Source organism: Delphinapterus leucas, chromosome 1 (assembly GCF_059928025.1).
Source record: "Delphinapterus leucas isolate spDelLeu-1000000601 "Yukka" chromosome 1, BTC_Dleu_Yukka2, whole genome shotgun sequence".
NCBI lineage: Eukaryota > Metazoa > Chordata > Mammalia > Artiodactyla > Monodontidae > Delphinapterus > Delphinapterus leucas.
Window position 1 is genome coordinate 177,585,766 of NC_143129.1, and position 25,646 is coordinate 177,611,411.

At 54.1% G+C, this 25,646-nt stretch overlaps 1 protein-coding gene across 1 annotated transcript; it reads right to left on the reverse strand.

Moving 5' to 3' along the window:
* Positions 1–809: 809 nt before the first annotated feature.
* Positions 810–23,801, reverse strand: PADI6 (peptidyl arginine deiminase 6). The gene is made up of 16 exons (XM_089900187.1): positions 23,488–23,801; positions 22,591–22,774; positions 20,797–20,869; positions 18,075–18,139; positions 17,459–17,570; positions 16,528–16,653; positions 12,750–12,940; positions 12,417–12,520; positions 8,341–8,452; positions 6,567–6,674; positions 6,210–6,364; positions 5,352–5,508; positions 5,134–5,257; positions 3,967–4,037; positions 2,692–2,853; positions 810–1,520 (listed from the first exon to the last, which is right to left on the reverse strand). The coding sequence occupies exons 1-16, from the start codon at positions 23,577–23,579 to the stop codon at positions 1,287–1,289; spliced, it is 2,070 nt and encodes a 689-aa protein (XP_089756313.1). The 5' UTR covers positions 23,580–23,801; the 3' UTR covers positions 810–1,286.
* Positions 23,802–25,646: the final 1,845 nt, after the last annotated feature.

Consider the following 25,646-nt stretch of genomic DNA (forward strand, 5'->3'; position numbering starts at 1 on the left):
TTTCATATTCATCGCATGTCACATTCCTGGGGCTTTGAGAGGAGGAGACACGGAAAGCACCTGAAGAGGGCCGTACAACGTGTGCCTTCCCCACCCTCCTCCACCCACTCCTCATAAGGGAGCCCTGTTGTCACTTCAGCGCTGGTCACAAATGTGCCCCTTCCAGGCCGTGCTGGCCCCTTACTGGCAGTGTGGCGAGCTGTCCACCGGGGGGCACCAAGCAGCCAGTCGTGGGTTCAGAGGCCCCAGGCCTTCTCTGTTCTACCCAAGTTGACAGCCTTTGCTCCAGGTCACCAGCCACCAGCATGCCGACGCCGGTCCAGTTTGTGGAGCCTCTGGGATGCCGGCTGCTTTATGTCATCAGATCAGCCCCTCCCCTAGGCACTGCCCCGTTCCACGTACCTGGACTGCTTGGAGCTTCCCGTCGGTAGGAGGAGGGGCAGGGTGGGAGCAGCTGTGGTTAAACCTCAGGATCATTTGACTTCATAGCATTTTTGTGCCATAAACGTAGGGGTGGGCAGAGATGACAGGCAGTAGGCAGCTTTGGGTCCTAGAGTGGGTGTTCGTTTCCTCTCCCCTGGACACTTCGGGCTTAACAAGGGTCCATGCAGGCCTGCCTGTCGCAGCTTGCCCTTCAGAATCTTATACCTGCTGACCAAGGAGACTAGAGCCTCTCCCTGCCGATGCCCGCTGTCCACAAGGCACGGGAGTCACTCTTCTTCGGGCCTGGCCTCCTGTAGCTCCTACCAGGCCGAGGGGGAGTCCTCTCCCTTCCCCAAGCCTAGAGTCTGTCACATTGAGCTCGAGCGCCTACGTCCAGCTCACCAGATGCTTGAACTGGAGAAGGATTTGCGTGACCCGAGCCCAACCGCTCCCACCACACGCAAAGACCTTGAAGACGAGGGACAGCAGCTCCATGGTAGCCTGGTCCCCTGCCCCTCCCAGTGGGACAGCCTGACCACAGGTGTCCCAGCTGCTCCGCTTTCCATCCTTAGCCATTACCCCCTGCCCCGAAATGAGGAGGCCGCGGCCAAACTGCAGTGAGAACGACTAGAGCTTTAATGGACATTCAGTAACTTCTCAGTGACCACTTGACGTCTTTTTCCAAGGGCCTCAAGCTGCCAGTATTGCCACCCCACTGAATGCTGAGGGACGGGGGTGGGCAGGGTGAGTAAGGGCTGTAGAACCCTGACTCCAGGCCCCTGAGCAGGGCAAGGGTCAGACACTGTTGAGTGGTGATAGTGGGCCATTCATGCTGGGGCAGGGCTGGCAGCGCTAAGATGGGTCTAGGGCACCATCCTCCACCATTTGAAGGCAAAGGGCACCCGGCGGATGTTGGCACAGGAGCAGAAGTCTCCGATTTCAGTCAGGTAGCAGTCAAAGTCGTTAACGAAGGTGCACTGGAATCCCAGGGGCTCTAGCAACTGGCGGATCTTTTCCTCCAGGCAGCAGGCACCATTGATCTGGGGCCCAAAAGGCTTGGGGATGCCCAGGTTCTGGCCCATCACGACCATCTGTAGCTGTCACGGAGGCAGTTAGGATGAACAGGGGTCAGAGCCGTGGAAGAGAGGCCCCTGTCCCTCTTCTAAGGAAGGAAGGCCACTGGGCTTATTGCAAGGGAAAACCCAGCTGCCTCTGTGGTTGGGCTAGACCAGGAAAGACAAGCACAGGGTACCCCTCCTCCAAGCCTCTGCTCGGACAGACATCGCCAATCCATCCGAGCAAACTCCACCCCGCTCTGCTTAACCCTCCAGTGACTCCTGATATATTTCTCAATAGCAAAACAAAAATCTTGCCCAGCTGAGGTCTGCCAACTTCTCTGTTGCGTCCTCTACTGCATTTCTCTTGTCCTGGCCTTCTAGTCTTGTCTGTGCCATAATCTTGCCTACCTCTACTGGAATGCTCTCTACGCCCGGCTCTGCCATTGGACTTCTGTCCGTTTTTCACATCTTAATTCTAGCATCTCTTCCTCAAAAGCAGCTTCTCCCACCATTACCCATACCTCCCTACTCCCAGGGCCTATGTAGCCTCCTACTGCATGCCCAGAGGGCCTCACTGGTCTTGTAAAAGAGAACCCTGTGCGATTGAACGCGGGGCCTGTGTCCCTGGGGCTCAGAGAAGAGGCCTGCAAGTGTTTAAGGACTTGATGAGCCCAAGTGTCTCAATTCATTCTAAGCACCTACGTGATGGGGCACAGTGGTGAGAGAAAGGTCAGATGTAGGCCACAGTTGGAAGGCTTGGCCTTAGCAGGGCTCTCGCATATACCCACACCCCCAAATTCCCAATTCCTGTTCTAAATAGGGTGCTGCCCAGATACATGGACAGGAAGCTGAGCCCATGGTCTCATGGGCTCAGGGAGCTTGCCCATGGTCTCATGGCCAGCAGACAGCTTTACCCCCTCCACTCTGGTGGAGCCTAGCGTCCCCGTCTGTGAGGTGGGCCCTTGAAGTTGGTCCCTGTTTGTTAGTCCCTGTTTGGCCCAGCCTGGGCCCCCACCCACCTGCTCCCTGGAGGGGTCTTCTCTAACTGGGGGAGAGAAGGGCTTTCACTTCTCTTCCTCTCAGGCGCCACTGTCTGCTGGGCCCCGCCTCCGTAGCCTAGCACCGTGTCTGTCAAGAGACTGGCCAGAGTCGGCCAGACTGCCCCCAGCCCCAGCCCGGGGACACCCAGCCAGCACCCTGCGCCCCTCACCAGGTCAGGGAAGTAAGGCCTCGCGTAGAGTTTCTCGGTCTGCTCGCTGGAGGGGATGTTGGCGATATGCTCCAGGCAGAAGAGCTGCGGGATGTCGATGATGTCCTGCTCCTCCAGGCCCAGCTCCCTTTTCAGGATACTGCGGTTCAGGTTGATGCACTTCTGCGGGGCGGGAAAGGGCCGGGAGGGCAGCGAGTTTGTCGGGTACCGGCTACCAGCCCGAAGCAGCTGCATCTCCTCGGCACTGACTGCAGGCGGGGAGCCATGCAGGGCGGGGGGCCGGCGCTCTGAAGTCGGGGCTCAGAGCAAAGGCCTGGTCTCGAGAGGCCATGATCCCTCAGCTCATCAGCGCCAGGGCAGCCCCTAGTCCTAATTCTGCAGTAGCATGGGGCCCCTTAGCCCTCAGTCCTGGCCAGAGTGGGGGACCTGGGCAAGGGCAAGAACAGGTCCTCAAAGCCAGGCACTTGCTCCCATCCTTAGGAAGGGACACCAGCAGTGGACTCCCGGGGCACTTCCCTGCCCAGACCAGCTAACCCCCGATGCCTGAGCATCTCCTAGGTCTTGACATAGGGCTCATGACCTCACACCCACGGTGCATGTCACCAGGGCTCAGAGATGCTGTTTGGACCCCCACCTGGCTGCTGCCCACCCTGCCGTGCCCGGAGGCCTCCCCTGTTTCAGCAAAGGTCAGGGCACAGAGCTTGCCTTGGCCGGGAGCCATAAGGACTCAGCGGACCAAGCGATTTTGTGCTGATGGGTGACCTTGGACCTGTCATCGTCCTTTCTCCAGGCCGTGGCTTCCCCACTAGAAGGTATTTAATTTCTGGAAAATTTGCTTCTCACAGCCTGTGATTCACATTTTAAGGGACCTGAGGTGCTGGGTGATTCTGACTCTGAGCTGAAGGGCCGCTTCATTCAGAAGTGTTGAGAAGGCCCTGATATGTTCTCTGGTGCCCAGAGCTTCCTAGAGAAGCCAGGGTCGGGGAGGTCTTCTGTCGGGAGGTTGAGCTACAGCACTGTCTTCGGGTCCAACACTAGGTGACTTGGGGTTCAAACCTGGTTCCCCAGTTCATCGGCTCAGGCTGGTGGCTTTCTTCTGAGCCTTGCTATCCTCATAGACAAGGTGGGTTTACTTCATAGGGTTATTTTGAGGATTAGAGTAAGGTATCGTGTGTGATGCTTGGTCATAGTTATTGCTCAGTTAGGGACCCGTTGCCAAGGCGATCCCTGCCTCCCCCTGCCTTTTGGAGAAGGTCCCCAATCCTTGGCCCCTACCTCCACGTAGGCGTTCTGCTTCCTCATGTTTTCATCAGCCAGAAGTTGATTGATGGTATTGGCCTCCCTCCCTGTAGGAAGGAGGAGAGGGCGGGCAGGCCTGTGGGCCAGGGGGTGGGCCAAGTGGTCCAGGGCTGGGCAGACTCCAGTCCTGGGCACAGATGACTGGGTATATTCTCTGGCCAGTGATGACGGTGGGTGGCCTGTCTGGCCTCCAGGGACCCATTCTAGGTCAAACGTCACATGTGGGGACTCAGCAGGGTCCGTGAAAGCGCAGGAGGACTTCCACTGCCACAACCGGCCACTCGGTCCCGGGTCGGAGGGGAGGAGCCTGGGATCGGGTCTGAGGCGGGCAGCCTGGACCAGGTGAGCAAGTGCCATCGGCCCCCGCTCACCTGGGCACCTCCATGCCTTCTGTGTACAGCCTGGCTACCTGCCACGTATGATCTTGCCCGGGTTATTTAACTTTGTTCTTCAGTTGCTCCACTTGGCCATCAGCTGGGGTAACACAAGGTCTTTGGTGTGTGACAGGTGGCTCATACTCAAGGTCGCCTTCCATAAGCCCTCCTAGAACCATGAGATCCTGGGCCCCACCTCAAAATTTGATCTGAAATTCTGCATTTCTCACAAGCTCCCAGGTGATACTGAAGCTGGTGGTCCTCAGGCCACACGTCGAGAACTTCACCCCCTCCCCCACACTCCCTTTCTAGGTTTCCAGAAGGTTTAGAACAGAACTGCTGTGGCACCAGGCCCCACAATCTCTGCTTGTCCACTTACGTCTTCCTGCAGGGTGACCAGGAGACCCTGAAGTCCCAACACCCAGGTACTTAACCCAACCTTCCCCGAAGACATCCAGACACCAGTGTTGGTAGCATCTGGTTTGTCCCCCACCGCATGGAGCCATCCATGTGTTAAGTTCCCCTTTGCATATATTCTGGCAGCCTCTCAGCCATCCCAGAATTTCTGGCTGATCTGCCTGTCCTGTCCTAGTACCACCAGAATTACCCTGAAAGAGAACAAGATGTTCTAATATGGTACATTTCATGCTTTTATGCTTCCCTAGGATCCTTTTCTATCAGGAGGAACCAAGTAGAAATGGTTCTCTAGAAAGGACATCTGGGACCAAGGAGCTGCCCTCTATTGCAGAGGGGGGGGGTGTCCCCTTACCATTAGAAAGGAGCTGATCTTTTCTAATCCCTTCAAACAGACGTGCGTCTCCATAGCCTTCCTTCTGTTTCTCCTTGAACAGTTTGTAGCAGGAGCTGGGGCTGGCCAGGAGCAGCCAGAAGTCCTGGGAATCAAAGAACTAGGGTCAGATTCTAGCTTCCCTTCCAGAAGTTTCTGAAAGAGGGTGGGAGACATCCTCACCAGCCCCCAACACAGACCTTTTTGTCCTCCACCTTGTACTGTGCAGGGATGAAGCACATGAACTCATAGGCATGGCCGATCATCAGCCAGTCGGAGAAGAGTTCCACCGGGGCCTGGACTTGCTGGGCGTAGAGGAAGTCCCGGAGGGTCTTGCTCAGGTTCCGGCAGTCCTTGCTAAAGGGAAGATGGAAAGAACAGCCCGTGAGCTGGCATGGCCCAGGTTGGCTGCCAACAACTCGGTGAGTGCCAGGCTACCTTCGGGTAACTGGCTGCTCTACCCATTGGCTGGTCCATAGGGGGGTGGGGTGGTTATGAAGGATCCCTTACCACTGTAGAGCACAGGGAACTATATTCAATACCTTGTGAGAAATCATAATGGAAAAGACTATGAAAAAGAATATGTATACAAGTATAACTGAGTCACTCTGTACAGCAGAAATTAACACCACATTGTAAGTCAACTATACTTCCATAGGAATTTTAAAAAGAATCCTTTACTCTGGCTCAACTCAGGACTGAGCCATTGGATTCTGGATAAAGACTGAACCCTGTATTTCCTGGATTTAGATGAGCGGCCACCAAGAAATCTAGCCACACATCTTGTGGCAGCAACATCATGTTGGTTCAATAGGCCAACCAAATTTAGCATGCTTCAATTTAAACCCTGGAATCACCACTCAATGAGTGGTTTGTCTGCTCTTTCTACCTCTAGTCTCCTACATGAATCAAAGACTCAGAGGTCCTGACTTGACCGTTTAAGGTCCAGAGCAGATGACCTGCTGAGTCCTCTGGGAATCAGGTGGGTCCAGGTGAACTACAGGAGTCCCTCCCTTTGGTTTTAAGGCATCTGGCCACTACCTGGCCTCTTGCCTCACCTGGGGTAAAAGCTGCTGCCAATGAGGATCCTGCCTAGAGGGTATTCTTTCCCTTGGGCCTTGACAGGTGGGGACACCATCAGGTTCCCAATGGAATCTATGCTGGCCACCGTATGGTCCTGGGTGCGTTGGGTCATGTAGCCAACCCCAGGGCTCTGGAAGGAGACCCAGCAGGGGCAGGGTGTTAGGAGGGACAGGCGTTAAGCCTCAGTCTTACCCCATTCCAGACTCAGTAGATTCCCACACCCCTTTCCCCCAGAGGCCACCTGGGCCCTCTCCCCTGGCACCCATCACTTCCAGCAGGCACCAGGCCTGAGAGGTTGGACCAAGTTCAGATCAGTCAAACCGAGTCCCCACCAGTGAGTATTTCATGGGGAAATCGTCGAGCTTGGGGAGCCGAGGGGTGTCAAGGACCAAGGAAGTAGTCTTGTGGGGAGCCTGGGTATAGCAGAAGGCCATCTCATCCTGGAGGACACAGGGAAACAAGTTGTGAGTTTCTCTCGCTCCATCAGCTACTTTCCCGCATCCAGTTTTCCAGCCACAAGTGCTCCCTGTACACGGGCCACCTCCAGAGAGCAGGTACAGGGAGAACCCCCTTCTCCCTGCCACCTTCTGCTCAGCCCTCAAAACCCTGCGCAGGCATCCCCCCCTTCTTGGGGATTTTCCCTGGCCTGTCCTTCTGTTCATCAGGTTTAAAACCTGATGAGCCACCTAAGATTCTTCCTCCACTCGTCTCCTGCACCGAATCCGTGAACAAGCCTTGTGGGCTTTATTTCCAAAATATGTTCCAAGTGGACTCCTCTCTGGTACTATTCAGGGGAAGCCACCTGGGGAAGACCACCTCTTCCCCCTGTGACTGTCAGGCCCTCCAATCAGCATCTCTTCTATTCCTGCCCCTTCCTAAGGCTGGCGCTCTATTTCTCAGCCAGAGGGTCTTTTTAAAACCTAAGTCAGGGGCTTCCCTGGTGGCGCAGTGGTTGAGAGTCCGCCTGCCGATGCAGGGGACGCGGGTTCGTGCCCCGATCCGGGAAGATCCCACATGCCGCGGAGTGGCTGGGCTCTGAGCCATGGCCGCTGAGCCTGCGCGTCCGGAGCCTGTGCTCCGCAATGGGAGAGGCCACAGCAGTGAGAGGCCCGCGTACCGCAAAAACAAACAAACAAAAAAAAAAACCAAACCTAAGTCAGAACGTTCAACTGCCCTGAATAATACCATTCAATGTCATCTTGTTTGGTTTTGGTTTTGCTGCACCGGTGCGGCTCGCGGGCTTTTAGTTCCCCAATCAGGGATCGAACCCGGGGCCTTGGTGGTGAGAGCACAGAGTCTTAACCACTGCACTGCCAGGGAATTCCCCTCGTCTTGCTTGGGATTGGTTTCTTCTCTTCCTTACCTTTGTGTAAAAGGTCCCCGATAGATAATTTAGCTCTTACCTACCTCTGACAGTAGTTCACTCTGATCTGGCCACACCAGCTTTTCTGTTCCTCACATGGTGGATCTTCAGTCGGCTGTTTCTGTGCCTGAAGGGCTCCTACTTCTAATCCACCCCCAACCCCAATCTTTGCACGGCCAGCTCCTTGCTTCCCGCGTTTGAAGACGTTCCTGACCACGCAAAGCGCCGAGGTAAATCTAGTAACTCACTATCATATCATTTTCTTGCTTTCATGGTACTTAGAGTTCTATCACGGCAAGATCAAGGGCAGAAGTCGGCCCCTTTCTCCTTCATCACTACTACTTAGGTCCTCGTCATTTGTGACTACAGACCAGACCTCAAAAGACTGGGCTCGACACTTCCTGCTCAGCCAGGGTCAAGCTGGACCCTGGGGCAGTGCCCCGGGCCTGCCAGCCTGTAGCTGGAGGCATCAGCCCCTCAGACACCTGGGCCTTAGGGTTAGGTGTTCTGTGGTCTCAAACGCGTACATTTTGGAATGGGAGGAGGTTGGACTCTAAGCGTTACCCCTTAGTGGCTAGGACTTGGGCAAGTCATTTCATCTCAGCCACCACTGACCTCCTAAGAACAAAGCCGCCCCTGGTTACTCTTAGCTCTGCTGGAAGGCTGAACAGAAGCTGGTGAAGTTTGTTGTATGTGCCACACATGGTGTCTCCCCCACCCCTCCCCCACAGGTGGGGGATTACCTGGAGCCACCTGCCCAGGCGGTTGGGGTCCTCGTAGACAGATGCCACCTGGATGTTACTTCTCTCGCTTAGCTCCATCACTGTGTTCACGAAGCCCTGGACCTGCAGCTCTCTGCCACGGGAAATAAGCTGGCTGTAGAAAGGCCTCCAAGGCTCCCCAACTGGTCATGACCTCTCTGTCCCAGGGGAAGGGGGAACCTCCTTCTGGTCAGGAGAAATGCTGCCCCTGCCCGTGAGGTAAGCAGAGCTGCTGTCCCCCCACTTCATGGAGCAGCAGCTGGTAAGCTCAGGGTGTGCCTTGCCCAGAATCACTTGGTTTAGCTCATGGCAAAGTCAGGTCAAGAATTGCTAGTGTCTCCTTAAAAAACTAAAAATGGAACTACCATATGACCCATGATTATGGGTCATAATTATGATCATAATTCAAAAAGATACATACACCCCAATGTTCATTGCAGCACTATTTACAATAGCCAGGACGTGGAAGAAACCACCTCTGTTGTCCCATCAACAGAGGAATGGATAAAGAAGATGTGGTACATATATGCAATGGAATATTACTCAGCCATAAAGAGAATGAAATAATGCCATTTGCAGCAACATGGATGGACCTAGAGATTGTCATACTGGGTGAAGTAAGTCAGACAGAGACAAGTATCATGTGATCTCGCTTATATGTGGACTCAAAAAAAAAGGTACAGATGAGCTTATTTACAAAACAGAAGTAGAGTCGACGGTTGTAGAAAACAAACTTACGGTTACCGGGGGGAGAGGGGAGGAGGGATAAATTGGGATTGACATATACATGTTACTATAAATAAAATAGATAACTAATGAAGACCTACTGTAGAGCACAGAGAACTCTACTCAACATTCTGTAATAACCTATACAGGAAAAGAATCTAGAAAAGAATGGATATATGTATGACTGAATCACTTTGCTGTACACCTAAAACTAACACAAAATTGTAGATCAGCTATACTCCAATAAAAATTTTAAGATTACTAGTGTCAGTCTTCGCTCTCGTGTCCTAAGACCCTGCTTGTCCCTACTCTGCGTCACATTCCACTCCCTGCCCCAGTGATCTAGGAAATGCCCCAGGCTCTCCTGCCTTGATCTACCCAGAGGGCTGACTCCTCTCACCGCAAGGGGGCTGTACTTTTCTCCCGAGAAGCCAAGAAGCCTAGTGCCCCCTTGAGATGGCCAGCAAGGTTGTCATATTCATATGGTTGGCAGGGGTGGGTCTTGAGCCCTGAGGTCTTAGTGCCATCACGTAGAGCACCAGGCTCACAGGTCCACAGTGTACATCCATTCCTTGTTGGAGAGAAACAGTGATGTTTGGGGCTGATGTTGAGATCACCCATTTTACCAGCAGGTCCTCCTGCGTTGAATGCCAGCAAGGTCACCATGGGGAAGTGTAAAAAATTTGGATTCTAATCCAGGTCCAAAACTTGAATTGCTATTCCATGCTACCGTTCCAAAGAACCTATTTTTCGATTCTACACAGACAAGACTGCAGGGAACTGGCCAGCCTGATAAGGTCTGAAACAGTCTGAGATGTGTGGTGGGGGAGGAAGTGTAGCCCCAGTCTTGTACACCATCTGTGGCAAAGCTGGATCAAGCCGTGCCTGAATACCACCCTTATGGGAGAGTCTTAGAAGATCAGAGTCTCAATAGATGCCTCCTGTGAGTGAACTTCTGTCTTCAGATACAAAAGACAAGAAAGATCTTATACCTGGATATCAGTTGTCAGCAAAATCCCTCAAGCTCTTCCCTTTTACCTTCTCATTCTGAAGCCTGGCATTCCTCTGTGGACCCAACTTCCTAGCAGCCCTCCCGTGGAAGAGCTATTTTTCTTCTTTCCCTCCACTGAGTCTGGAGGAGGGATGGACGTACTCCTTGCCATGAGGTGCTACAGCCAGGCCACCGTGACCTCTTCAGATCCTTGACTTGACAAGGTCTTATTTCTACCCTCCCATCCTAATGGTCACACCACCTCTAAGATCAACTGTCCAGTTCCATCACCTCCATCTTCCCTGCTCACTTTGGTCCCTGGGCCAGCAGCTTGATATCACTGTGATGCCTGGCCCTCAACTGCTTTTATTCCCATCACCCCGTGTCTTTTTTCTCCTTATCTAACTTTGAGTCTGTGATGCATCATAATAATCATACCCTTATCCTTCCCCTTGGCCTTATCTGCCTGGCAAAACTACAACCCTGCTTAGATTCAGTTCTACATTTCTTCTTCCCTAGAGCTCGTTACCAAAAATAGTTGGAGAAAAACCACAGTGACGGTCCTCTAAGTTGGCAACTTCAACAGGTCCTTAGCACCAGACAGCATCCTACCACTAACAGTTCCTCTAGTCAATTTGCTCCTGGAAAGTGGGTGAGCTGTCCTACCTATTAAGGCCAATGTGACCTGTTCGCTTTTTCCCCACCAAGTTTCCCCCTTCTCTTCTGGATCACATCCATTAGCATTATTCTTTGCTTCCCTTAAAAAACAGCCTTCCCTTTCCCAAATCCCCTTCAGACCACTTCTCTGGCGTTTTGCAGAGTACTCCCCTCCCATTCATTCCTTCGACGCAATTGTGACCCCACCACACTCAAACCCACCACTCAGGATCACGCTCTGCACAGTGGCCTCCATCTTGCCAAACCCAGTGGGCACTTTATTCTCCTCGGAATTTCCCATGGTTGGCCTCTTACCACGTATCACCCTCCCCTCACCTCCGGGTCTCCGCTCTCCTGGTTTTCATCTGAACTTCTTCCTTCTCAGGCTCCTTTGCTAGGTTCTTGTCTGGAGCCGAGGGTTCGACGGCTCTAGAGCTCACTTCTCAGGCATCTTCCCAATATATTCCCTCCTCCTCTGAGCTCAGCTAGGCCTGTGGCTCTGAATACCCACAACGTGCCAGGGCCCCCCCATCTCCAGCTGCCAGACTTTCCCTTGAGCTCCAGACACTTAGAAACTTAATGGGTGTCTCTAGCTTTATGTCTCTAGAGCCAAAGCACCAATTGACACCCCCCCCCCCCGCCAGGCAGGGGCACCACCATTCATCTCGTTGCATACCCCAAACCCAGGGGACACTCCTGTTTCTTTGCATCCCATCCCTCAGCTAACTTGGGGGCGGGGGAGCCTACCTTCCAAGCAATCCTGAATCTAACCACTGCGCTCCCACCGCCCCGGCCCGAGCCATGGCTGCGTCTGGCCCACGTGATCTCAATGGCTGAACTGGTTCCTTTTATTTGTACCTCTGGTTTTCCACGTGGCCGGAGTGGTTGTGCAGGACCCTGGATGGTTTCCCACGGGTTTTACCTGCCACAGTCTTTTCTCCCCTCCTCCAGCCGCATAGCTAGAGATCGTTCCTGGCCTCCCTGCCGTTAGGTGTGGCCTGCGCCTCTTCAGGCCATTGGCACGTGAGCAGAGCAATTCAGGAGCCTTCCAGACTCCAGCAGCAACAAATGGGGGTGGCTTTGCCCGGACTTTGGCTCTTCCCCTTTCCTAGGGGCCAGGCCTCAGAAGTGCCTGTGCTCAGCCTCCATCATAAAGATGAAGCTGCGGCCTCAGGGGAAAGCATTATCACAGCCTGAAAGGAACCAGGGCCCCTGACTGCCACTGTGGGCATCTAGGTGGGAGAAAGTTGACTTTAAACCACTGTCTGGGGGTCCGTTACAGTCCCGGAGGCTTCGCCCTAATACGCTGAGGCCCTGCTCACCTTGCCCTGTCGCCCCTCCCCCTCCTCCTGCCTGCTCTCTCCTGGTTCTGCAGGCTTCCCTGCTGTCCCTATAACAATCTCATCCTTACCCCTCCATCCTTTTCCCTGGCTTTATAGCCCTGGATCCTACCTGAAACCATGCTGTTTGTCCGTCTCCCCTTAAGACCAGAGGGGGGCTGCCGTGGTCACGGCTCCAGCCCTAGCCTTGTAAGTATCCAAACAAGCATTGGGTGGCTGCCTCAGGTGGAAGGATTTCACATTCCTGGTGAGAAGTCTAATCATCTTTACCCACCCCGCCGACAGACAGGAGAGCCAGCCAGTTATAGAAACGACCCGGCCCAGGCAGCCTGAGGGTTTCTTACCTGCACAGGTATACCTCTAGAGGCATCTGGGTGCTGGAGACAAAGACGCAAGGAGCTACCCGGAACACCACGGTGTCTTTGTACACCACGGTCTCTGGAATCGACTGCGATGTAAGACGAGGTGCTGCTGGTGACCTGGTTCCCCGTCCACCTTCTCCCCCTCCCCCCACCGGGCCTCCAGCTGCTCAGCCCAGCCCACCTCCACGCCCTTACCTGTCCTCTACCCGAAGGTGACATGACACCCTAGCTCCACCCACTGTGCTCCCATTTTCTGCCCAGCTGTGACAGGTCTCCCTTCCCCCACAGTCCCTGCTCTGAGGGCTGCTCTTCTACCCGGGGATGTACCAGGTCTTGAGACTCTTCCACCAGGGAGGCCGAGTAGGAAATCAAGCCCGAGAAGCTGGCGGATGGGAACTCTAAGGCTTCAACGTAGAAGGTTTCCTCCAAGTCATCCTCGACGGGGGCCAAGTTGTAGGTGTGCTGGTCAGGCCCCAGCACCAACTCGAAGGTGCTAGAGCTGTCTTCTAGGAAGGAGAGAAGGATAGACCGGCTGCTGAAGGAGCCTGGTGCCCATAACCACACCCAATGGCACATTCCTCAGGTCAGAAGTCGGGCCGGGAGTCCCAGGAGAGCTGGGGTCAAGATGGCTTTTCGGCCCCTAGGTTCCTGGTGTTTAGGGCTTAGTGGACAGCAGGGGTTTGTTCACAAACGGGGGCCAGTTACTCACTCTTCAAAGACCGGTCGGGAGCCGGGACTCAGATAAAAACACCTGCCTTCAAGAGGTGAAGGCTCATGGTGGTTCTACGCTTTGGCCAGACTTGGGGAGAATGTCGTAAGCCTTCAAGGTGAGAAGCTGTACAGAGATGGGCTTGGAAGCCTCACCCAAAAAGTCCGACACAAGCTGCGGCCATGGCCTGCTTCACCGGCCCCTTGCTCTGGGTTGCAACACAGTGATCACCCGAGGGGGGCTGTGGCTCACCTCGCAGACTGGCTCCAGGCGGTTCTGCAGAAGAACCTCGTCGCAAGGGCTAGGGGTGGTGGCTGCAGGCTTGGCCTTAGCGGGTGGCAGGGCCAGCTGGACAGCCCCAGCGCTGGGGATGTACCTATGCGGCCTCCTGCTTCTAGTCTGCCTGGAGGCTTCCTCGCTTGCCCTGAGCTAGACCTTGAGGGGGCGAGACCAGATGACCACCCCTTGCGTCCCTGCAGGGCCCCCGCCCAGGGTTCGCAACAGGCGTGCTTGGCGTGCTGTGGGGCTGGACAGTGACTGCCCACCACCTGGTCTCCCTCCAGCTGCCGGGGGCCTTCTCTCGTATCTAGTCGCTTGCGCTTAAGCACAGTTAACGTTTCTTGTGGACTTACTACCTGCCGGCACCTGGGGTCGGGGCTCGGACTCGTTTGCGGCCTCACCATCCTTTGGGGCAGGTGCTGTAACGATCACCCCCACTATACAGAAAAGGAGGCCAGGAGGACCAGCCACAACACAGTTACCTTTACCCAGAAGGCCCTTTCTGCCTTCGCTCAGCTTGGCTTAACCTGAGCTCTCACCACCTCCACTCCCCAAGCCCCTGCTTGGAACTTGGCTGTCTGTCCATCTGCCCTAGGCTTTGAGGGCAGGTAATATCCTTATCCTTCTAGAGCAGGAGCACCGGGGCACAGAGGAAACACTCCCTTGAACTGTGCTCCTTTTTTCTACCTTCTATGTACCCCTGGGCTTAGAGGTAGGGCAGGTGCCCTTTGATCTTCGATGGCACTTCTAGACCATCTCTTCATTCCTCAAGACTCCTATCCCTTTGAGGGACACGCTATCAGATAATGCCACCTGCCCGCTTCCTCGCTGTACCTGACTACCACCCTTACCATCCTCCGTGGATTGTTCTAGAACTGGTTTGTCTCCACCACTAGGGTGCTGGGTACCATTTACACCATAGACCAGACCATCCAGTCTGCTTCTGCGACCTTATTTCAATGAACTTGAGTTCTGCATCATCTTAGACGCCAATGTCAAGGCTCATGGCTCGGATACCACCTCCAAGACAGAGCTGGCGTCTCTTCTTTCAGTCTTTCCAGCTCATCTACAGTCTCATCCCAGCCCCAAACCTTTCTACACAGCCGATTCCCACCCTCCACCCTCACTCCCCTTTGCACCCTCCTCACGTTCCAAGACCCATTACCTGACCCACTACCCTGCACACGCCGTCAGCTCCCACACCAAGACCTCAACCCTGGCATTCAAGCAGCTGGAGAAAGCCACACTTTCTAGATCTTTTTAGATCTTTCCTAAAAGAAAGATCTTTTAGGATATGATCAAACCTCAGAGGGGGCCTCCGCTGTACTTGGAAACACTATTTTGTGGCCATTAACTCTCCCTCTTCCCATATTCTGAGTACTGTGTATCCATTCCTATAATTTTCTCCTGAAATCTATTTCACCACCTCTGTTGGATGGGTCCCATCTGCACATGGATATGCTGTGTTCTACCATCTTCAGATACTGTTCCCCACCCCCACCCCATGCCCCACCCAGTTATTACCGCCACATACTTCCCTTTATGGCAGACTCCTTCCATGGTCTATGTTCACTGTGCCTGCCCATTTTACTCTTTTTTTTTGGCTGCACTGCACAACTTGTGGGATCTTAGTTCCCTCAGGGATTGAAGCTGGGCCACCGCAGTGAAAGTGCTGAGTCCTAGCCACTGGACCTCCAGGGAACTCCCTACTCTTGTTTATCCCCACTGTTCTTTTTATCCCCACTGTTCTTATCAAGGTCACTAATGACCAGCTTTGAAAACCAACTTTCCCACTGATCTGGGCATCTTAGTCACTCAACAGCACTGGTCATAGTTGATCACTGCTTTCATGCAAGTGTTTTCCTTTTTTTCCTCGAACCTTATGCTCTGGCTTTCAATTTCTCCGGAAATTTCTTAAATTCCTTTGCTCTATCTTTTAGACTATGGCTCTCCAACTTCAGCTCAACTCAGCTTCACGTGGAGGATATATTAACACAGTGTGCTGTGTTGCCCTACCCTAAATTTTTGAATACTTTAAAAGGCAGGTAGGTAGCTTGAAGTATGGCATCTTGGGCGGGTACACACATCCCTGGCCTCCTGAGCAGGCTCCAAGGCCCATCCAGCCCAGCCCACCTCAGAGTTGCCTGGACATAGTTGGGTTTCATAGGACCAGAACAGCCCTCATGGCCTGAACCAGGCCTAGAGCCACAGTTTCTAAGGCTTATTTCTAGCCCACATGTCAAAGGACCACATACAACCTGGGCTGCCTTTTCTGCTAGTCCCAGGTCACTTCCAATCCAGCTGTGACCTAGGTCTGCAGAAGAGATGGAACAGCCGCCTCGGAGCTGAGGCCCCCGAGCATGGGCAAGGAGGGAGCTGCGGCACGCTCCCCCACGCTGGACACAGAGATGGCCCATTGCAAACCACATGCTCCCCAGTTGCCCAGCTGGGGCTAGACTTGGCTTTTAAAGAAAGTAGCGAAGAGTTAAATCTTAATTGAGAGGCACTGAATACTGAATTCGTTTAGGGAAATCCAAAGACTTGTCTGTTGAAGGGTATTTTGCTGGAGTTGGGCACATCCACTGTCTAAGCCAGCAGCCCTCCCCGCTTTCATCTGTAGAATAGGGACATGTCACCTGCCTGCCACACGGTACCTGGGCTGTGTGGTACCTGGGCTGGATGTGCTAGCATAGCTGCCACTCTGGCTTCCCAGCCTCTGAATTCTCAAAACCTAATACAGCCAAGTCTCGGTTAAGAAACAGATGGATTCGCGTGGCAGGAATACTCGGGAGAAGACACTAATCTATACAAGGCTATAGCCACCATTTCATCTAATGCCCACCTCTCTTCATCCAGCTATGAAACTCCTGTAGGAGAGGCACGATCATCGCCCCCACTGGGGAAAGTGGCTTGGAGGTACAATGACTCACCCACGTGTACAGACTTACTCCATGGTGAAGGTGGCAGCCAGAGGATCCCAGGGACACAAGTCCGGCTGTAATAGACCCTGACCTGTTGCTCTCGGTCCCCAGCTGGCTTCTGACGGGGACCCTGCCGGGAGCAGGTGTGGCCACAACTGGCCCTGGCATGTGGAGAAACACTCACTTTGTGGCCGGTAGACTCTTGCCTTCTCCGACTCTTCCTTGGAGGTGTGGAGAACAACCCGGCATTTCTTTAAAATGTAGCTGGGTCCCTGAACTCTCAGTATCATCTGGGACAGACTCTTTGTTTCTGAGAAAAAGACAAGGCAAAGATTCAGGGGCTTCTGGAGGCCAGCACTCCAGGGATGGAGGGAGCAGTAGGGTCGGGGTAGAGGGGCTTGTATCCTGGAGCACCGAGGACACTGTGCCTCCCGCTCTGGCCTAGGCCTGCATCATTGTCTCTGCTACTTGCTGCACATATGGCTACAGGCAACTTGCCACGGCTGGGGCCCACTCTGAGTGAGGGTGGCATCTACCCCATCAGTTGTAGGGGGGGTAGATGGTCCCCACAAACACCTGGAACAGGGCCTGGCATGGTCAGTTCAGCGTGCGTTCCCCTCCAGCCTTGGTGTGAACCAGGAAATCCCATTCTACTGCTGGGACCTGGAATCTACGTCCAGACCACATGTCAGGACCAGATCCAAGAGGGCTTTGGCTAGGACACTCAGGGTCCTGCCCCAGGCTACAAGAGGGTTTTTAGGAAGGGTCTCGCCTACCCCTTGTGTGTCTTCATTTAGTCTTCTCAACCACCTGTGATGTCCGTTTTATCATCCCCATTTTACAGATGGCAAAACAAGACCAGGGAAGTTAACATACTCAAGTTCATGGCCGGGAAGTAACCTGACATCAGAGCCTGTGTTCTTGCCAAGGGGCCCCTTTCTGCCCAGTTACACGCTTCAAGCCATTAAGCCATTGAAAAGAGACTTGATGGGCCCAGAGCAGGGACATCAGCCTGGAATCTGGGCTTGCTGAGGGATGGAGCAGTGAAGCCCCAGGGGGGGCAGAGCCCAGGGAGGAAAGTGGGTGATGGTCCTTGGTCAGCGGCCAGTTCTCACCCTCCGTAGAGAACACCTTGCTCTTCCTGTCCACGAGCTGGTGTGCGTCAGCAGGGCTGCAGTTCACAAGAAGGATAGCACCCCAGCCCTTGGGGCCCCAGACCCAGTTTTTCTGTAAAGAAGACAGGAATGTTGGTTCAGGCAGAAGCCAGGTTAAGTCCTTGGCTTTGCAGATGCTACTCCACCTCAGGGGCAGAGTCAAGCCTTTCTCCAGGGCGACAGGGGCCTCTAGATCAGAGTTTGCCCACTCAAGTACCTACAGGGACAGGACAGTAACATCAGGTAAGCGGGCTGAGAGGAAGGCGGAGATCTAGATGTGGGTTACCAGTTTCCTACCTTTGCTCAGTGTCAGGGGAGGAGGGGTCTGGGGCAAACTGGAGGAGACATGTCCGATCTGAAGGGGGCAGCTGACCCTCCGGCCTTGTTGGTTACCCGACCAGGCTAAGATGGGAGACTAGTGCCACCAGACATTCTAATATTTTGAAAGAGCTAGAAATTGACATCATCAGTGCTGATTTGTATAGTAGCCACTTGACACTATGAAGGCCAAATTGAGTCTGTGGGCCAGATCTGGCTCCTGGGCCCCTGGCCTGCTTCCTATCCCTGGCAGCCTCACCTTAGCCTGTTTGTCATTTGTCTCGAAGTGCCCACTGCGGTAGACATCCACGTCCAGGGAGAGCTCTGCAACAGGAGGGAGAGGTCTCAACCATCTAGACCAGCTGGATGCAGCCTTGGAGCTGTAGGTAAGTACCCAGGGCTGCCTAAGGCTGGTATCAGGGTCCTCCAGCCTTTGGGGCATGCTGCCGGCTTGGAAGAAATTCCTCAGAGGCAGTGTCTCGTGAGCAAGCCTGGAGAGGCCCAGGTATTCATGTATCTCCCCCAACCTCCTGGGAGGCCACAAAACAAGTCCACTGTGGTCATGACACCACTTGTGCCTCTTGGCTTCTTCCCAGGTGATTCCTACTTGGAAGGCCCTCCTCCCCAGCCTCTGGGAAAGCTCTTGGCCCCCTAGGACACAGCCAGGGCTCAATACATGGCGATTCCAAGCCCCTTTAGAGCTTGAGGATCTAGGCTTCTGCCCAAGTATCACCACAGAGGCTCCTTCTGGGTCTTTACATCCCACCTTCCACCACTCCCCACCCTGCTGACCACTGCGTGGCTTCACCCTGGTCGTAGTTTTGTTCATAACTCTTGACATTCAGCGTGCTATTTCTCAACTGGAATGTCAGGGCCAAGGGAACAGACCTCGTTTACTGCTGTCCACTCAGCACCTGGCACGGATGCTCAAGGATGCCCGTCACCAAGCAGGTACTGTTCTAGGTCCTAGGGATACAGCAGCGCACAGGACAGGCCCTATCTTCTTTGATCTTAGGATGTATGTGTGCGTACTCATGCACACATGTGCCAGTGGCAAGGGGTGAAGAAATAAGTAAAATACACATTATGTCCAATGGTAAAATGCCACAGGGAACAAGGGGGTGGAGGGGGTGTCTCAGTTTTGGATCAGAAAAGTCTTCTAAGTGTGAACAGAGACCTGCAGGAGGCAAGAGAGTGACCCATATTAGTATCTGGGGTAAAAGCAATTAGAATAGGAAGTGCATGGTGGGAAGTTCAAGGGTCAGAGACGCCAGTGTGCCTAGAACAAGATGAACAAAAGAGAAAGAGGCCGTGGGTTAGAGGTAGCGTAGGGGCCAGCTGAGGTAGGTTGTGTAGGTAACGGTGATGCCAGCTTTAATCTGAGGGTGGGCAAGCGGTAGGAGGCTTTGATTGGGAGAGACGTTATCTGATAGCCTTTTAGAGAGGTGCCTCTCTGGAGGCCAAATTGAGACTGGACCTGTAGAGGATCAAGGATGGAGGAGGGAACCGCACTAGGGACCTGTCGGTGACCCAGGCAGAGATGACCATGCCTCGGACCAGGCTGAGAGCTTTGGTAGTGGCTGGTGGCTGGATTCGAGCTAGACTTAAGGCAACACCGACAAGATTCATGATCAACACGGGCTAAGAGAAAAGTAAGGGTGACACCAAGGGCTTGGGCCTGACCAGCTGGAAGGATGGAGCTTCTAGCACGATGTGGGAGACTACTAGGAAAGAGGCACTTGGGGGTAGAGGGAATCAGTTCAATTTGGGGTGTATTAAGTTTGGTTCAGACTCCACGCTTCCCATGCAGGGGCGCCGGTTTGATCCCTGGTCAGGGAACTAAGATCCCACATGCCAGCGGGGTAGGGCCAAAACAATAGATAAATAAAATTAAAAGGAGAAATGTTGATCTGAAAATTGCATATCGCTTTCTCTGAAACACTCTCCTAGGGTAATTTGATCTGGTTTAACATATAGGAAAACTGCCTATCCCTCTACGTATTCAACAAATGTTACCTGTTATTATAAAAAAAAAAAGGTTTGAGACATTGGTCAGACACTCAGGAAGCTAGGGTGGTGAGTAGACCCCCAAGTTTATGGGCGATGCTGGGCTAGAGAGTTTTGCGAGTCACCTGTGGGCTGTGTGTAGAGCCACGTGACCGGCTGCCTGAGCCCTGCAGCGCTGCGCTGACAGGCGGGGTCGGAGGGCGTGGCCAAAGGATCCAGCGCAGGGATCTGAGAAGGAAAGGCCAGCTGCAGAGGGACAAAGCTGAGTGCGGGGTCCCTAAGTGGCTCAAGAAAGGACCACCAGTGTTGTAAACACCGAGGACAGGTCGAGGAAGAGGACGAGAATAGACCACCGAACTGAGTGCGGTAGAAGGTGTTCAGGGGCTCGATGAGGACAGCATTGGTGGTAGGGGTCTGGTCTGAGCAGGTTCAAGGGCAAGTGAGGAAAAACTGAGGATGCAGAGAGGTGGGGGAGTGGAGTTTGAAGACTACATAGAATCAGGCCTAAGAACAGACACTCTAGCTGGTTCCTTAAGAGAATAGGCATAATAACTTGTTCCTATTAAGGGAATAGATATAGTTTGTTCTGGAACAATCTAAAGAGGAGGGCAGGAGGGGTAGTGGCTTCCTACATCAGTGAGAACGGCTGAAGGAATGTTATTGAATGAGAGGGGAAAGAGTCTGGTATGGTTAAGATTAACTTGGGACCGGACACGTCATCCATTGCAACAGAGGAAGCGGAATGTAGGACCCTGACACAGGCAGCTGGATGACGTGAACACATGGGGTCCCGATGGCCTCTGTTCTGGTCAGAGAATGAGGTCAGCAGTGAGCTTTGAGGGACCATGGGAACGGGTACTGTGTGAATCCATCTGTGACCCACGGGAGGCATCTCGTTACAGGCAGAGCCCCCTTCAGCCCCTCTCGCCTCTGCAAAGCCCACCCCTCCTCTCCAGGGCTGGGAGCACACTCACCAATGCTCGTGAGGTAGAGCACAGCTGTGGCCATGGGGACATCCTCATTGTGCTGGTAGTAGGAGACCGAAACCTGTGGAGACAGCACCCAGCACCCATGGGAGCATTAGAGGGCAGGGGGGCCAGAGCAGGACCCTGAGCCATGTACCCGTGTCTGGCCGTTTGACCTTGGTCTTGAGTTACAGTTTCTGAGCTTCCGGTGCCTTGCTGTGAGCCAGTACAGAGTCACCGTACTGTAATAACCCCCGTGTATAACATGCTGTGACCCTCCAGGCCCTTCCACACCGAGGCCTCACAACAACCCATCCAGGGGTTGTGGGATCTCTCCCCAAGAGAGATCGAGGGACTAAATCATTCAGCCAGAAAAAGGGGTGGCATAGAATTTACAATCTTGGCTGTCCAGCTCTAGAGGTCAAGCTTTAAGTCACACTATACATCCTCCCCACTCTTCCTGTCCCTCCTGGGACCCCACCTGTTGCCCCATGAGATGGGTCATGAGGATGTGGGGCCTCCAATGGGTTAAGCTGCCCAAAAGGAAGCAGGACACTGGGGCGGGATAGTCTTTCCTGTGCCCCACACCAAACTCTGCTTCCAGAGGAGTCTTTAGACAAAGCCCTGCCTTTCAGCCACTGGCCTTGACCACAGGCCTTCACCACGAACCACGGAACTAGCCATTAGCTGGGGCCAGGAGTAAGCATCTCACTGTTGATGGTGCTGGAGGCTGAGCCCTGGGCAGAGAACACGTCTCAGCTCCTCTAGGCTCAGCTGGGCCACATCACAGCCTCCACCCTTATCTGTGAGATGCTCAGTCTTACCTAAGTGTACCACCTGCCTGTTAGGGAGTTGCCTGCCCTGCGCACAGAGTGTAGGGAGGGGTGTGTACTGCCCTCAGTCAGCCCCACTTAGTCCTCTGCTAACTACCCTCCAGAAAGTTCTGCCAACACGAGTCCCCTGGTCCTGAAAGTGCTTCCTCAGCTGTTCTCACCCCTCAGCTTCACATTGGAGTCACCTGGGAGCTGTGAAGCCCCAGAGGTTGATTTGATGGGCAGGGGGTGTGGCCTGGGCATCAAGTGGTTCTAATCACTCAGAACCACCACTAACCATTCAGACTCTGATGAGCCTGTTTTACGAGGTGGAAGGGCACCTCTCCCTCACAGGGGCTCCGTTGGGGTGACAGCCTGCCCAGGGGAAAGGGCACGGACTTGGGCTTAGACCCTGGACCTGTCCCACGGTAGTTATGCTATTTAGGTTTACAGGGGTCTCTCTAGCTCTGTTTCCTTGTTATGTAAAAGGAGGTAATGCCAGCCTCTGGAAATTCAACTCATGATACCTAGTGCTCAGCGTTGAACTCAGCGTAACTCTTGAGGTTCATTAAGAGGCTCCACATCTGGGAGATCAGTCTTAGCCAAAAAGCCCATTTGAGTTCTGCTGCTGAAACCTTTTAAGCCAGACTTCAAAAGCAGCTAATTTGGAAGCTGGTGTCCTGGTCAGAAGCACATATGGAGGAGACAGACATGCTTGAGCTTGAATCCCTGTTCAGCTGATTACTGGCTTGGGCAGAGCACTTCCCTCACTCAGTGCCTCAGTTTCTTCGTCTGTAAAATGGGGTCACGGAGTGCCCACCTCACAGGTTTGCTGCAAGCACTGAGTAAGGTCAGATGGGCAAAACATTTGGCACTGAATTTCTCATAGACTCAGAGCTCAGGAAACGTCAGCTGTTAGAAGGGAGAACCCAGGGGTCGTGTTAGCTCCATCTCCTCAGGGAGTCCCCCTCATCTTCCCCCCAAGACCTACCTTGCCCTTGTCGTTGGCAGAGCTGGGGGACGTCATCCCCACCAGCACGTTCGTGGGATGTGACAGGGGCCACCAGTTCATGGCAGCCTCCTCCCCGATCTTTACTGGGTCTGTGCCGTAGATTTGGACCACGACTCCCGGAGAGCTATCGACGGTGAAGGACTCGCACTGCTGCGGGGCACACCTAGGTAGCCCGGCAAGGAGACAGAAGTTGGGGCACAAGAGCCTCACCTTCTCGGCCTAGAGTGCAGCTGGTGTGGAGGGGAGCGCCCCCCCAGCCTCTCAGGTGCTGAGACACCCTAACTTATGGGCAGTTTTGGGGTCCTAACACAACTTCAGCCTTACTCTTACCATGCCCTGCTCCAAGGACCCCCATGTCCCCGCTCCGACAAGCTCCAGCCCAGACCCCATCCTCCCACCAACACTCTAGAAGTTACCAAGCTATTGATACATCTTATTTATAAACTCCTGACTTCCAAGGTGGGGAGAGCCACTTGTCTCAGCCACGAGGGATCCCTACAGGGGAAAAACATTGGGAGGTCTGTGCCGTGACCTGGGGGAGACATGGCCTCGTAAGTCACCTCCCCACTGAAGCTCCAGCTCACGGGAGCCTCCCTCACTCAATCTTCACGGCTGCCCTGGGAGCCAACCTCACCCCCATTTCACACGTAAGGGGACCAAGAAGGGGCAAGGCTCTTGCTTCTAAGGCCCCACAGCCCATGAGGGGCAGAAGGAGGACTGGGGGGCCCTTAAAGACCCAAACTGGGCTCCCTGAGATGAGGCAGAACAGCAGGGTAATATACAGAGAATGGAGGTAACCCCCAACTCCCGCATAATCCAAGGGCAGCCTCAGGAGGGCAATGAGGCACCAGCCCGGCCCCGCCCCCAGCTTCTCACCCATTGACATCCAAGTAGATTTCCATGCCCTGCACACAAATCGCATGGGCAGGGCTGTCCAAGGACAGATGGACAGTGCTCTGGAAGGACATGGCACGGCCCTCCAAGCTGACCGCCCCCAGACCTGCTCAGCAGCCCTCACACACCGGCCTCGAATAACCCTGGGGCTCCCCCATCGCCCTGCCCTCTTATGGGCTCAGGGCCTCTCCAGCCCGCCCCCTTGTTAAGCAGCTACCCAAGTGTAACTGGTTTTCTCCACGCAGGTTTGCTGGGAAGGGAGGTGCCGAGGAGCAGCTGGGGTCAGAGCCCGTGCATCACGAATTTATGAAGCACCTAGTGCCTGCAGACCCTCGGAGGCTGAGGCTGGCTGCCTACGTCTCCAGCCTCCAGCTGGGAGCAAGAGGGGCTCTGGGAAGCTGGTGCCTGGAACTGGTCAACCTGGCGATGGCGCTGGAGGCTTAACTCAGCTGGAAGCTCTTAGGCGCAAATATCTGTAGGGGGTGCATGGGGCAGTGGTCAGGAGGGGGGCACGTGGCAGCACCTCTCTAGGCTCTGGAGCCTGGATTCTAAGGTGTGTGTTTCTTGGAAATTGATGAGTGCTGGACCAGTGGTCCTCAGCACTCTGGTGGTTGCAAAAATGATCCAGGGATGGGGGCTTCTTTTTTTTTTTTTTTTTTCGGTACGCGGGCCTCTCACTGTTGTGGCCTCTCCCGCTGCGAGCACAGGCTCCGGACGCGCAGGCTCAGCGGCCATGGCTCATGGGCCCAGCAGCTCCGCGACGTGGGATCTTCCCGGACCGGGGCACAAACCCGTGTCCCCTGCATCGGCAGGTGGACTATCAACCACTGCGCCACCAGGGAAGCCCTGGGGACTTCTTAAAGTTGCACATTCCTGGGGTGTGGTCCAGGAAGCTGCCCCCCCTCCCCAGGTGATTAGGGGGATCCTTGACCATAGCTGTGTCACCAGCTCCCAGCAGGGGCCGGGCAGGTATTGGTGGAATGAATGGATGAAAGAGCCCCGCTGAGCGCGTCACCAGCTGCTCCCCATCTCTGCTTTCACTGAGCAAAGAAACGAGAACACCTGTTCCAGCCCACGAGGCTTACCAGCTAGCTTTAAAACTGTTCATTTTATGTTTTAAGTGTGGGTTATAGTTATTCGTGAATAGCTATGACATTCATGGGTCCAAGTTCAAAAGGGGCTTAGCAACAGTTTCCCTCCTCCTGTCTCTCACCCACTCAGTTCCCTTACGTGCAGGCAGCCAGAGGCATCAGGTTCTTCTAAGTCTTTCCAAATAAATGTTATGCGTCACCAGGCTGACATGAACATATCTCCTCCCCTTTCCTGCATTTATATAAATGGTGATATACATGCTGCATAGTATCCTGTGCCTCGCTTTGTTCCCTTCATTGTATTTATAACTCAGAGAGAAGTTCTTCATATCAGTAGGTAAAAAGCAACCTGAGCCTTTTTTATGGCTGTGTAGTATTCTGAGGGAGGCTGCACAATCATATATAAGCGTTTGTGTTCAGTCTTTTGCCCTGGCACACGATGCTGTGATGAGTAACCTGTGTGTAACTGCCTGGGGGACATAAGTTGGGTACCGTGTGAAGGCTGCCGGTGAGTCAGGCTTGGTGACTTCGAGATTAAAAAGAAAACTAGCCCTCCTTGGAGGCTTTAAGCATGCAGCATAACTGCAGGAGTGGCTTTTTTGGGGGGCTCTTGGAGGCAGGGGGTGGCCAGGAAGACCCTAACTGCCCTCTGGTAGGAGGAACCCATCATGTGTATGCTCTCACCCCAAATGGCTCACCCGCACCCATCCACCCATCTGCTCCCACACAAGCCAGCCAGAGCCTGGCTGGAGGAAAGGGATGGTCTGACTTGGGAGGGGTCGAGAGGGCTGGGCTCAGGGTTCTGGAGCAGAAGAGCATGGGAGTTCTGTCCCTCCCACCTTTGGGCAGCTCTGCTTTGTGCGGGGCTCTGAGTATAGTGGGGAGGGGCACCCTCGGCCTGGTGCATGGAGAACCCTCAGGGCATGAGAGGGGCTTGGAGGGATCTAGAGCAGGTCCTGCACCCCCTCTAGGGGGATTCATGTTCACCACTGACTCTCCAGCATCCACAAGAGTCGTGGACATAGTAGGTACTCAATAAGTTTTTGTGGT

What these genes read in the sequence shown, in the direction of transcription:
- PADI6 (XM_089900187.1), bottom strand. Translation starts at nt 23,579, where the DNA reads ATGTCCTTCCAGAGCACTGTCCATCTGTCCTTGGACAGCCCTGCCCAT. An exon ending in CTGCCAACGACAAGGGCAAG is followed by an intron (nt 20,870 to 22,590) that starts GTAGGTCTTGGG and finishes CTGTCTCCACAG; the next exon opens with GTTTCGGTCTCCTACTACCA. An exon ending in AAGACCTGGTACATCCCCGG is followed by an intron (nt 12,521 to 12,749) that starts GTAGAAGAGCAG and finishes CTTACATCGCAG; the next exon opens with TCGATTCCAGAGACCGTGGT.